Consider the following 14400-nt stretch of genomic DNA (forward strand, 5'->3'; position numbering starts at 1 on the left):
TCCAAAGATGCCACCTGCCTCGTGCGGTCCTCACACCGACTTCGTGTGTGTGTGTGTGCTCTGCCGAATTCCCATCCTTTCCAGGCGGAAGCCTTCCACAATCCAACCATGCGATGGGCCAGCCTCTCTTGTCTTAGATTCCCTGCCTCTTCCTGGTGCTCTCGAAATTCTCCGCCTCCTGGGCATGGCCTGCTCACCCCCCAAGCCCGGGAAGGCAGGGCTTCATGTTTGTTGTGGTTTCAGGGATGTGTTTCCCAGCTTTACTGCCTGGCTTGAAAAATAAAAAAACGGAAAATCACTGAGGGCAATCATGTACTGGGAAACTTATTTTTACTCCCCAGGATAATTAACACCACACAACCCCTCGTGTGGTGACACGCAACACTTAAGCTCACAGATTCTCTAACTTGGTTCCATTGAGACGCTTTCGACTCATCCACGGACCAAGCAACTTTACACATTTCTAAACTTCCTTATTAAATCATTCCATCTACCCCCAAAACCGAAACGCGATGAACAGAAAACGATGAGCAAAAATGCAAAATTTTCATTCCTGTTCTGTTGGAATACCAAATTTCTGGCGAAAGCAATGAGAGATGCTCTCCATTTAAGCATGACACTCAAGCCATCAATGAACTCATCTGAGGGAAAAAAAGGTTACGGATGAATGACTCACAGATAGCAACACCTTCCTTCTCCCAAAGTGTGAAGAAACAGAACTGTCTCAACGATGCAGACGGATAACATGCCTAATAACAACATCAAGGTCAGGTCAGGTATGGGAGCATGCGCCAGAGCAGCGCGTCGCTGCGTCCACTTTCCGCCGGTACTCCAGGGGCCTCCGTCTGGCCAACCTCAGGCAGATGCCTGGCCCATCCCCATCTCCCAGAGATGTTAATCAACTTGCTGCAACCACGAGGAACGTGGTCGGCCCATTGGCCTCCTCCACTCACGAGATTCCCTCGCTGAGAGAATCTGGTGAGCAGGATCAGCATCAGGAAAATGAGCCACATGTCCATAAAGCCACAGCCACAGCTGACGCTCACGGACTATGCAGGTAACAAATCTCATTTGCGTCTCTCTCAGCAACATCTCGTTGGACACAAAGTCCGACCAGCGACAGCGAAGGATTCTCCGAAGAGACCTGGTACCAAAGGAATTAAGTCTCCGTCTCAAATCCCTGGTCAGAGTCCAAGTCTCGCATCCATAGAGCAAGACTGGAAGCACCAAGGACCTGAAGACTCAGACTTTCGTCGTCCCGCATAGGTACCAGCAACGCCACACCCCATGATCCAGTGAATCCATGACTCCTCAGGCCCGACCCAGACGTCTGTTGATCTCTGACTCGCAGCCAGCAGAGACATGAATATCACTGCCAAGGTAAGTGAATCCCTCCACGACCTCCACATCCTCACCACAAACAGGTACTATACAGACAGGATAGCAGTGTCCACGATGTCATTGAAAGCCTGGATCCTAGTTTTGACCCAGGAAACCTGTAATCCCAGCGGCTCTTACTCCTCATTCAGAACCTCAAGGGGCCCCCAAAAGGATATCTAAAGTCCCTGCAAAGATGACTGCATCATCTGCGAAATCAAGGTCAGAGATCTTGACATTCCCAAACGATGCACCACAGCTTGATCTCTGTGACATCCAGCCCCCAGAATCCAGTCCATACAAGTGCTGAAAAGTGTGCGGGCCAGTACACACCCTGACAAACTCCAGTAACAACTGGAAATAAGTCAGAGATGGTACCACCACATCTCACAGCATTCTCAATACCAGAATATAGTTCAGACATCAGATCGATCAGTTTTGGTGGCACCTTATGAAGACAAAGAATCCTCCAGAGGGCATCCCGATTCATTGAATCAAACGCTTGACAGAGACCAACATAGGCTGCAAGCAGCCCCTGCCGAAACTTTCGTCTGTGTTTGGTGAGGACCCGAAGAGCAAGGATATGGTCAATCGTTGACCTCTTTGGTGTAAAGCCTGACTGCTCTAGATGCTGGTACTCCAGCAGATGGTGGCGAACCCTATCTCGAATTATCCGAGCAAAGACCTTTCCTGGCACTGAGAGCAGCGTCACCCCTCGGTAGTTGTTGTAATCTTCGTGATCACCCTTCCCTTTACAGAGAGGAACAACAAGGCCCCTCTTTCATTCAGTTGAGATTATGCTTGTGTTCCAGGCAGAGCACAAAGCTGCATGTAACAGCAGGAGTGCAGCATTTCCACCAGCCTTGAGTTCAGCATGGATGCCACAGATCCCTGGAGCTTCACCCCATTTCAACTGGTTCACTGCAGCTTGTGTTTCCACAAATGAAGGTGGACCACAGTTGATTGGAGGGTCAGCAACAGGGATTGTAAAACCCCTGATGTCAAACTCGACAGCTGGTGGATCAGCCTGGTACAGCCGCTCCAAGTGACTAGCCCAGCGGGCCTTCATTTCGGACTCCTCTGTCAAGAGCCCACCACCCTCTGCTCTAACTGCAGTACACCGAGGGATGGGCTTGGACGAACGCAATGCGCAAATTCCCCTGTAAGCAGGACGAGAATCACTTGACCACAGGTGATGCTCTACCCCCTCACAGATTCCTCGCACATCGGCCTCCTTGTCCACCCTGAGTGCACGTACAGTTTTACACCTGAGCTCCCTGAACAGCTCAGCTCTGTCATCAAGCCTGGCCCTGTGACTCTGGTCAATGGTATTCAGTGTCCCTTGAGACAAAATTTTTCTTCGCCCTCCAGTGTGTTCCAAGACATCTGCCGGCAACATCAAGGATGGTGGGCTTGATGGCACTCCACAACTCTTCAGAATCCCCCAAAACACCCAGACCCCCCCCCCAAATCTCCACTCATCCTGTTCGCAAACTCTTCAGCTACCCTCTCATCCTTTGAGCTTGCCAACATCCAGCCTTGGCTGGGATGGTACCATTCTCCTGGATTTAAGGTGCAACTTAAGAGTGCCTATAACAAGCTGGTGATCAGTGTTGAGGAACTGAGCACTCCGGTGGACCCTGCAGTTCTGGATCATCCTCCAACGAGCACATGGTCAATCTCCTTTGCCTCACCGCCAGTTTTGCAATACTAAGTCCAGCGATGAGCCTGTGGGCGCTGAAACCATGAACCAGCCACCATCAGTCCATAACTTCTTGCAAAGTCGAGGAACTTAGTGCGATTCCAGACTCATGGGGACCAACACACGTTTCATAACTGTCACTATCAGTTCCAGTCGATGTATTGAAATCCCCCAAGACGAGAAGTGTATTTCGCCTGGGGCACTGATCAACCACAGACTCGAGCATGGCATATAATGTGTCCTTCACGGTGAGATCACTCGCCTCAGTCGGAGCATACACAGAGACCAGGAAAATGACACCCAATGAGTGACGAATACTTTTTCTCAAAATACGCTCGTTGACCGGTGTTACGTCAATTATCATTGGAGTCAGCTTATTGGATACAGCTCCAGCAACTCCTTGGGCATGGTAACCATCAGTGGCCAGACCAATAGTTGGTGTTACCACCCGCCATGGTCTCGCCGCAATCCAGTCTCCGAACCTCAGAGAGTGCTGCAATATCGATGTCCAAATGCTTGAGCCCAGATTATAACAGAGACGGATGATCATGCTCTCTTTGGGATGGGACATTCCAGGCACCCACTTGAAGTGACCGCCTCAGGTTAACCCGAGGAGACCGCCGTCTGGTGGATGACACCTCAGCACCACCCCAACACAATTTCCTGCAATCTGACCCAGAAATATTACCCTGTGGTTTCCTTCCTATCATCAAATATTGGGGTTGCGAAGGCTTTGCCCCAATCCCGTCATCCGGTGAGCTGCCCTACAAAAGGAAGCTGCACATTAGGTACTCCCATGGAGTGGGTTTTCAGATTTTTTTTTTTATGCTTCTCGAATGTTTTGCGGAATGAAGGGTTTTACGGTGGCTGGAGTGCAAATCCTGCCACCAACCATCCGAATAAGAAGTAACCCAACTGCAGGAGGACATCCGCAGACACAATTGGGCACTAGATATTGATGGCCGACTTGGCCGTTGCCCAGAAGGAGCTCCTCCACCCTTTGACAGGTTTTGTTCTTCATCCTGCTGGGTGTCCATATCATTCACCCTCCTCACCAGAAAACCTGGTGGGGGGGGGGGCGGTTTCGTCGCCGACAACCCGACCATGGACATCAAGCTCCAAACAGAAATCAACGTGGAATAGATTGGTTACCTCTGTGTTTGTTACCGCATCTCCTCCTGTTTAGTTTCTTCTGCTCTCTCAACTCAAACCAACCCTACCGAGCTCCTCCAGGATTACTCCTCCAGTAACCCTATCCTGTTTAAATTCCCAAATCCAGACACACCTCCAGTCCTTTTTCATGCTTGTATTTACTTCTTGAGGCTGTTCAATCCCACACTTCAGTTTAGGGTTCAAAGCGATGTAATACTATCTCATCCTCCCCCATCGTGACCCACGATCTTTTCTATCCTCATTAATACACCTCACCCCTCTTTTTAAAGAATATCAACCCGAGATGTTTAAATTTTGGGATCATTACCTGATCTCTACTTCCAGGGTTTCAAATTGCATTATCACTATGGACCCAATACTTTCCTGTATTCTCCATTTTTCTAAATTCTGCAAGTCTTATTTTCTTCCATCTGTGCAATATTATCCAAGTCGACTTTTGCTTAAATCTGAGGATGCCTGAAACTTTGGTTCATGCCCTCATAACCTCACATTTGGATTTGTGCAAACCTTCTCTCAAACTCCTACAACTTAGAATATGGCAGCCAGGCTCATAGTTCAAGCATGCAAATTTGATCACTCCACTCATCAAGACACTTGACTGACTTGACTTGACTGACACATAGGTTTTAAAATATTGTTACGGTTATGGAAATTCACAGAACACCATTCAGGTTTCCCAGAGATCAGTTATGTCGATAAGTGAGTGTTCAGATTAGATTTCCCTACCGTCGTCTTGCGGTAATTATTCGTGTAACAGGGCTGTGATCTTTGAGGTTGTGTTTTTCTTTTGCTGTCTTTATTTTGGAACAACCACCTTAACGACACCCTCATCACCTTCTCCAAAACGCCAACCACACCACCATTGCAATGGCCACAACGCCAACCACACCCCCATTACAACAACCACCGTAACCACAACCGCCACAACCACCACCGCGTTTCCACCTCAGCACACGGTTGCGAGAAGCCTGGCATTCGTCGAGGGAGAAGGGACAACGGCACCCCTTTCCCCCCTACCCAACGGAAGACATCCCCACCGGCCAACGGGGTGGATTCGACCCTCCAAAAGGCACAAGGACAAAGACGAATACGGCAGAGCGGCGAGGGAACGTCCCCGATTGAGCGGGAAAACGACTCCTTCTGGAAGTTTCCCTCGCACGCTGGAAGAAGGGCGGGAGGCGAGGGGGCGGGGCTCCATGATAAAAAGGAGGCGCTGAAGGGAAAATCTCTCTCTCTGGGCTCAGCATCGCGCGCGCTCTCTGGATCGCGCGTGCTCTCGCAGTCTCTCTGGAGGCGTGGATTGGGTTGTTGGTCGTGTGCGAGGAAGCTCTCTCGGGGAAGGTCAGATCGAGGAGGATGGAGCTCAAGAATTCACCATACGGTCACGTTCTCTTTCTTTCCTTTTCTGGGTTTTTGTGTGTGTGTTCGTGGCGCCAGTCCCATAAGTAAAACTCCATAAGTGACTGTACATAATAACTATAGACATCGGCTGTAGGCTTTCTTTTTACTCGCGTCCTACCCCCCCCCCTTCCCCCATTGCTTCATTGCATTGCTTTTCTTTGCCTTGCGTAAATGCATGCGTGTTTGCCTCGCCTGATTGCATACACGACTGCATGACTGCATATGTGTCGTGTGTGTACTAAATGTCCTTGTGTGAATGTTGACCCGTTCGTTGCGTCCTCTTCCCTAAATTGAACTGCCATAATTGAGTTCGGAATATAGTTGGTTCTTAATAACCGATAAAAGAATCGGATCCGGCGGGGCTTTGTGATATACACCGCTCGGCAAATCGCAAACGGAGCGAGCTGCTTAGCGGCTCGTTTCCAAGCAGGTCCCGCCGAGGTGTAAATCCCCGGCATTTCTGTCTGCGCGCATAATTCGGTAAATCGACAATTCGGCGATCGGACCCTGTCGCGCGCGGACAGAATAGCTGGCTGATTTTCGGTGTGATTAAGGATACACCCGTAGCTAGATTTCGGCGTTGATCTGAAAGCTGCGACTCGGTTTGTCCGTTCGGTGGGCGAGAGCGGCCGCCATTGGCAAGAAGCGGTCGCCCGCACGCCGACGGGCGGGAAACCACAACAATATCATTGGTGACTATTAAAGTCAACAACAAATTGGTTCTTGCCTACGTTTCTGACCTATGGGTGAAGATTTTAATCCCAACTGAAAAGCATTCCATAAGAAACATTGATTGATTGTTTATATAGTCTTTTTAAAAGGAAAATAAATGATGCAAATTATTAGTGACGCAAATCTTTTGTGTTTCAGATGCGTCTTCCATCTTCAGTGGGTCAGAAGAAAGTAAAGGTCATCGAGCAAGTTCTTACAGAACTTGGCATAGGTTGGTATCACCTTGGTCAAGCTTCATCAAGTCTTAATTTTGCTACTGAAGTTCAAGTCCTAACCCCCCCCTCTCAGTCCCAAGTCCTCAACCCCCCCTCCCAATCCCAAGTCCTCAACCCCCCCTCCCAGTCAACCCCAAGTTTTCAAGCCACTTCGCCACCACAAGTCCACAAATTCACTCTCCCAGTTCTCTTTCCCCTCTCTTCCACCCACCCCAAACTCTGTCCTCTCCTCCCCATTTCTTTTTCAAGCCCTCAACCCCCTTTCCCATCTCTGTCCCTTCTCTGCTCCCACTCCAAACTCTGTCCTCCAATCCCCCTTCTTCAAGTCCACCCCCCCTTTCTTCTTCTCCTCCTCAACCCCCTTCCCAACTCAATTGAGGAGTCCTTTTTATTCTGTCCAACCTCAAGCAAAAAACACCAATGATTTAATCAATGGTCTGTTTTGCTGTTTTTATTCACTCATGATCTGGTCGTATGTCTGGAGGGTGAGTAATGTCCCAGTCCCAGTTGATTCATTACTCATGACCTTGTCGATCTGGTGGTGAGTATCATAGTCAATCGGTTGAAACATTGTTACAGCTGGAAAGTGGTTTGTCAGAGCAACCAATTAATGCCTGCAGATGTAGCAACCAGTTAATTCCTCCTGGAGATGTCTAAATAGCACGACCATCATTTATGACGATACCCGCTATAAACAAAGACATGACAAAGCTATGGGTTCACCATTCTCTGCTGTTGTGGCTTTGTGATGGAGGAACTCAAGCAGAAGAAATTTGAGTCTTGTGAGAATTGGCTCCCATGGGACTGGAACAGATATGTGGATGACACTTTCGCCATTGTGTATAGAGACATGGTAGACCACCCTTTTGGGCAACTTGGCTGTGTTTTTCCCCACATTAGCTTTACAAATGAAATGGAAAAAGAAAGCATATTACCCTTTTTGGATGTGGAGATTTACTGGAAGCTTGATGGCTACTTTAAACGTCAGTATACAGGAAACCAACCCACACCTACAGATTACTGGATTTTAACTCCTAAACCCAATTACACAGACAGTGTTAGCAGCTTTGACAGTATGGGCGTGGACTGTCGTCTTCCAAAATCGATGCAATTAAAGAAACAATATCAGTTAGAGAAGCCTTGCTTCATGATTGGTAAAGCAAAGGGATGCTCCCTCCCCTGAAAGAACCAAAATGGGTAGAACAGAAGGAGCCAGACATGCTTGAGCACTGCACTGCTGCACCACACGGGACTTTCCCAAAGGATTGGGAAGATAGTACGCAGTGCACCGATTGGTGTAGTACACAAACATCTACACACCATCCATAATGTCATTTCAAAACTTGAGAACACTGTATCAACTGCTAACAAATCAGGAGTAGTTTAACATTCATCATGCAGAGACTGACCAATTCTACATTGGTGAAACTGGAAGGAATTTGAAACAAAGGCGAGATGAACATGATAATGCAATTAGGCTTGGAAATGTGTCGCAGTCGGCCATAGTGTGTCATTGCCTGCAATCTGGCCATAAGTTTGATTTTGGGCCCCGTCTTCTTGACATTATGTCCAACAAACGACACACATTGAGATGGGAGGCATGGCACATCAACAGCCAAAATAGTGGTTGAAGTGGGGAGATCATGGACCTACCCACACAATACTCTCTCCTCATACAAATGGCAAAAACTGAATGGTACAATGAGCTGGACAAGGTGAACAAAAAAACAACACTCGCTCCCCAACACCACACCCACACATGTACCACACCAAACCAAAACTCCACCAATCACACAACCCACACGTCATCATGTCCAACCCGGACACGAACTTTGCCATGTTGGTGCCACGGAAACAAAAACAAGAATGAACACACACACACACACACACACACTCACCCCCATACATACAATACCAGATCACGAGTGAATAAAAATAGAGGAGCAGTCAATGTCCGGAGGAGCAGTCAATGTCCGGAGGAGCAGTCAATGTCCGGAGGAGCAGTCAATGTCCGGAGGAGCAGTCAATGTTCGGAGGAGCAGTCAATGTTTGGAGCTGATGTAATGATGGAGTAGTCTTGACTGGAGAGAGCAGATTTTAGGCCATACCAATGAGATACATATCTGCACCTTGGGGCCTTCCAGGAGAATGCAAGTTGTTTTAAAGCAACAGCCTCACCACAGGATTCCGAGTACCAAGAGCGGGAGGATGGGTAAGATAACTGAAGACGAGATTGGGATGAATCTATGCATAAGAGAGCAGGCTTCTGTGGAAGAAGTCCCACGCTGAATTAATATTATTGGTGGTGGATATTGGAGACCAGTCCTGAAGTGTGATTGCTGCTTGCAGTCCCTGCCAGTTTGCTTGAGTGAACTGCCAGACTCACCGGTGCAAAGGTTCTCTGAGAATGGCGAGAGGGATTTTGACTTTCACTAGCATATGATCAGAAGAGCCAAATGGGGCAGAGGAGAAGCAAGATACATTGGCAGGTAAGTTGTCACCAAAGCAGGAGGGAAGATTTGCCATTGGGAGAAATCTGGGTGGGAAAGTTCACAGCTTGAGTCAGACCCATAGTCAGAGAAGTCCTTTGCAGAAGTGCCATGGTTGGTGAGAGAGGTACCAACACCCAGCCAATTGGCATGGTGACAATTGAAGTCACCACATTTGAGGAAGAGAGAGTTGGGATGAGTGATTAAAAGTTTGTCCAGAGAGAGAGATAGATGAAGTCATCACTGTTGGGAGGACGGCACAACGTACAGACAAACATCAGGTGAGAACAGAGGGGAAGTCACAACCAGAGGTACTCCTGGAGTTTGGGAGGTGTAAGAGCAGTACACTGAGAGTAAGAATTTTTTTATGTAAAGCACGACTCCGCTGCCAGGACGGGGTTCGGATCGATCAAACCGGAGGAGATAATAGCCAGAGAGAAACACTAAAGAGTCAGGGATGTTCTGTATGTCCGGTTTATCGGCAACGGCCTGGATTGAGAGATGTGTCAGGTTAGAATGGAGGCCTCAGATGTTTTTGGTCCACACGGTGAGGGATGGGGGAAAGGAGCTGCTAATAGGACATAGGGATGTGGAAAGAGCAAGGAGAGGGTGTGGGGTGGAGAGAAGATGGGGGTGAAGCTGGGAGGGAAGGATTGTGGGGGGGGGAGGACAAGGTTTAAGTTATGAGGGGGGGAGCAGAAGAAGGGAATGGTACTGACATGGAGGGATTTCACACCATGAATGGACTTGAAGGGGAAATGTTTGTCATGTGCACACAGCCTTTGCAAAATTGACGCCTCAGGATTCTCAGACTGGATTACCTGTGACAGGCTTCACAGGTGTTGTGATGATGAGAGTGTTTTTGATTGAAGGCATAGAGAAAAATTTGGCTGTAAGTGAAAGAGGATGCTGGATGAACTAAGTGTTTAGGAGTGAGGAGGTTTTGGGAAATGAGCCTCATCAAAGATGAACAAGATATTTTGATGAAGGAAAACAATGAATTGGTTGGTCATGATGGAGAAATAAGCAGAGTAAGGCACTTTAAGATACATTTTGGAGTCGTTTTTTAAATGTTGTGAAGAGGTTTTAAAGAAGAGAAACGTTTCATTAAATTTGGGGATGTTGCAAAGAAGGTATCGGAAAATGAGTGGCGTTTCAAGTTTTATTTTTTTATTCTTTCTGATGTTGGTGGTAGGGTTTTTCCTGAATGTTTGTTTTTTCTGGGCAAAGGAGAGATATTTTGTTTTAATATTTGAGGGAGGAGGGGGAAAGGATTGAGCTGAGGGTTCAGAAGTAACAACAACTGGAACAAAGAAGCGAAAACGAGGCAGAAAATGGAAGGCAGAAACTTGAGAGACAAACTAAACGATTTAACACAGCAGCTCATGTTTTGGGACATAAAAGTTGACGAAAAACAGGAAAAGTAAAACAAATAAAAACGAAAGAGCAAAACAGCGTAAATGGTCGGGGGAACTTAGCTTCGAAGAAGTGGTCGGAGAGAGCGCCGATCCCCGAACCAAAAGTCTCATAAATGCTCTCGTACATTATTAGTATCCCTCGATTTTCCTCTTTCTCTCCCTCCCCTCCTTCCCACTCATATATATTCCACATTCATGTTGCCTGTTATGTGGAATGCAGATTTAATTCCAATGCCCACGGAGACCATTGTTACACAGTTCAATGAACTGCGTAGCGATTTGCTGCTGTTGTACGAGCTGCGCCAGGCACATGCTACCGTCGAGTATGACCGCCATGCACTGCAGCTTCGGCGTGACTCGCTTGCAGCACACATGCACCCACCGCCAGCTGAGACCGGTGCACAAACATCTACTGCTGACGAAGCAGCCAGCAACTATGGGGTGCTTCCTGATGGAGGATCTGCAGAGGGGAGCTCTGCCTCGGTACAATGCTGACTGTTTTGTTTTTCTTTTGCTTCATTTACAACTTTTATTACAGCTTCCTCACTTTAAGAGTGAAAGTGAGAGTGGCGAATGGCTCATCTTGTTGTGTGGGAGAGGTGTAGCTAACTTACTTCTCATTTCATCAGCTTTTTTTTTTTTCCCAACAAGACAATGCCAGTTACATTATATGTTTGTGGTGTTGTCGTGTAAGTCCCACCCTGATTTTTGTTTCCAGCGCAAACGACGAGAGCAGCCCAACGTCTTCACTTGTCCGGCTGCAGTTAAGAAAAAGAAGATTTGAGATCAACCACTCAACATTTCCTGTACAAATATTTATTGCTTTGAATGCATAAATGAACATCCGGACGGCATGCTCATTTTGTGGAAACGAGTTACATTGAAGAAAGAATGGTAAAGCAGGAAAATATTTCAGAGAAAACGTGGATGCCATTCTTGTTTATTTATTTTCCCTGACATGTCATTAAATTTATTTAGAATTTTTTTTTTCAGTGCTTTACTATTTTGGTGATCAAATGCTTGAGTGGTTTACATGTTGCTGAACAAACTGGACGGTCCACTACCTTTTCCTTTGTTATGGAGCATGTTGCAGGTACGTCCTCGTCTCTTCTGTAGTAAGATAGTGTGATCGATCTTGTCCGTTTGTAAGTGCAGTGTACTTCCGGGACAAATAAAATTGAGATGAAAACCCAGACGTCAACAAAGTGGTTTCCGAAACTTCCACTGTTGCACATATGTGAGAGTGTTCTGGTGAGAACGCAATTGGCTAAAATGTAATGTCACGTGTTTCAAAGCTGCATGGGGCATTCAGGTTTTAAGACCAAAATTTGAGAGTTCAAGACATGCAAACTTTTTGTTTTTCATAATGTGTCTTATCTAAAATGCACTTGCTCTGTATTATCTTTCAAACAAACTCTCTGCCAGTGAAATAAAAGTTTTAGATTGCTCCAGAGTTTTCTTATTCAATTTGTTTCCCTGTTATCCTCGCCAGGGTACTGCATTCGGGTCTGTCTGTCCACAGAATGTGCTAACATCGGGCCTCAAACACCATCTCGTGGTCGCCAGTATTAAATGTTATCTTTTTTCAACAGTTAACTTATAAAGTATGTCCAATTAGAATGTGAATGTCTATAAAGTATGTACTATTACACTGAGTATATCTATAAAGTACATACTATAGTATGTGCGATAACAATGTGAGTGTCTACAAAGGATGTACTATATTACAGAATTAAGAATGTGAGTCCGTCTAGAAAGTATACTACATGGTCAAAAGTATGTGGACACCTGCTCGTCCAACATCTTCCAAAATCATGGGGATTAATATGGAGTTGGTTCTCCCCTTTGCTGCTATAACAACCTCCACTCTTCTGGGAAGGCTTTCCACTCGAAGTTGGAACATTACTGCAGGGATTTGCTTCCATTCAACCACAAGAGCATCAGTGAGGTAGGGTACTGATGTTGGGCAATTAGGTCTGACGCGTAGTCGGCGTTCCAATTCATCCCAAAGGTGTTCGATGGGGTTGAGGTCAGGGCTCTGTGCAGGCCAGTCAATTCTTCCATACTGATCTCAACAAACCATTTCTGCATGGACATCACTTTGTGCACGTGGGTATTGTAATGCTGAAGCAGGAAAGGACCTTCCCCAAACTGTTCCCACAAAGTTGGAAGCACAGAATTGTCCAGAATGTTGTATGCTGTAGCGTTAAGAATTCCCTTCACTGGAGCAAAGGGGCCGAGCCCAAACCATGAAAAACAGCCCCAGACCATTATTTCTCCTCCTCCAAAATTTACAGTTGGCACGATGCATTTGGGCAGGTAGCATTTTCCTGGCATCTGTCAAACCAAGATTAGTTCATCGGATGTCTTACTGTGATGGTGTTCATCTGCCAGATGGTGAAGTGTGATTCATCACTCCAGATAACGCATTTCCACTGCTCCAGAGTGCAATGGTGGTGAGCTTTACACCACTCCAGCCGCTGCTTGGCATTGCGCATGGTGATCTTAGGCTTGTGTGCGTCTGCTTGGCCATGGAAACCCATTTCATGAAGCTCTCGATGAACAGTGTTTGTGCTGACGTTGCTTCCAGTCAGTTTGGAACTCGGTAGAGTGTTGCAGACTCGACGACAGACAATTTTTATACACTACGTGCTTCAGCACTTGGCGGTCCCTTTCTTTGAACTTGTGTGGCCTACCACTTCACGGCTGAGCTGTTGTTGCTCCAAGACGTTTCCACTTCACAATCACAGCACTTACAGTTGACTGGGGCAGCTCAAGCAGGGCAGAAATTTGATGAACTGACTTGTTGGAAAGGTGGCATCCTATGACGGTGCCACGTTGAAAGTCACTGAGCTACTGCCAATGTTTGTTTATGGAGATTGTATGGCTGTGCGATTGATTTTATACACCTGTCAGCAATGGGTGTAAATGAAATAGCCAAATCCACTAATTAGAAGAGGTGTTCACATACTTTTGGTCATGTGTGTGTATATTAAGAATCTGCTTTCCACCACATCTCATCTATAAAATGTGTATGTCAGTAAAATATGTGCATCTATAAAATACCTCCTATTGTAACGTGAATCTATACATACAGCATGCACAATAAAACCAAAAAGGTCTGTTTGTCTGCTGTATGAACATAAACCTACATCATTAAAGCATCGTCTGCACACTAAACAAAACAAGTCCCGAGCAGGGTCGGTAATCTCCGATTGGTCTTTCCAGTTGTTGGATCAACAGTCAGGCAGGTGGACCTTAAAATATCACAACAGATAACAATGGGACTCAGGGCCAGAGGAGGGAGGGGGGGGTCAACTTGTTCAAAGCCACAGTCTAATGGAATTAAAAATTCGGCCTTGTGAACAGGTGTGTTCGGAGGAGCACACCGACGGTCAACATCCCTCAGCATTTGTCCTTGAAGACCTGCCACAATGGAATGGAAATATTTGCCTTTAATCGTTTTGGACATCGGTTACAGATGAGCTCCAGGTGGAGGATTTAGCGGCCATCTATTTATTACGTACGCACTGGAAAGGGTCACGGCAGTGATACGTCGACCCTTACATGAGTGCGACGTATGCGCCACCATGTTGTGTATAACATGTGTGTATATATATATATATATAGCATATATAACATCTATATATATGTTGTGTATATATATAGCATGTGTGTGTATCTTTCGCTCATCTGTTTTTAATCACGTCTGGTGCTCCACACTTGACAGTCCACTGACCTTACTCTCGGTTCCGCCTCATCATGCATTCATTAATATTCATGTAACTGCCAACACCACATATGGCTTGTAGCATGGTATTGTGTACACTGTGGTCCTAAATGAGGAGAAAGCTTAGAAATTGAACCCAGTTTTAATAAGATAAACAATCTTA

General features: G+C 46.5%; 1 protein-coding gene across 8 annotated transcripts in view; it reads left to right on the forward strand.

The window, feature by feature from the left end:
* DMAP1 (DNA methyltransferase 1 associated protein 1) overlaps positions 1-11960 on the forward strand; it is a 61435-nt gene extending 49475 nt beyond the window's left edge. For all 8 annotated transcript variants that reach the window (XM_085895415.1, XM_085895419.1, XM_085895412.1 and 5 more), the window contains 3 exons: positions 6524-6596; positions 10728-10990; positions 11226-11960. In XM_085895415.1, coding sequence (XP_085751541.1) covers positions 6524-6596; positions 10728-10990; positions 11226-11291 — 402 coding nt within the window. In that variant the 3' untranslated portion in view covers positions 11292-11960. The remainder of the gene's footprint in view (positions 1-6523; positions 6597-10727; positions 10991-11225) is intronic.
* The last annotated feature ends 2440 nt before the right edge of the window (positions 11961-14400 follow it).

Source organism: Eptatretus burgeri, chromosome 9 (genome assembly GCF_056783735.1).
Source record: "Eptatretus burgeri isolate ZD-2024b chromosome 9, Ebu_testis_v1, whole genome shotgun sequence".
In the NCBI taxonomy this organism is placed as follows: domain Eukaryota; kingdom Metazoa; phylum Chordata; class Myxini; order Myxiniformes; family Myxinidae; genus Eptatretus; species Eptatretus burgeri.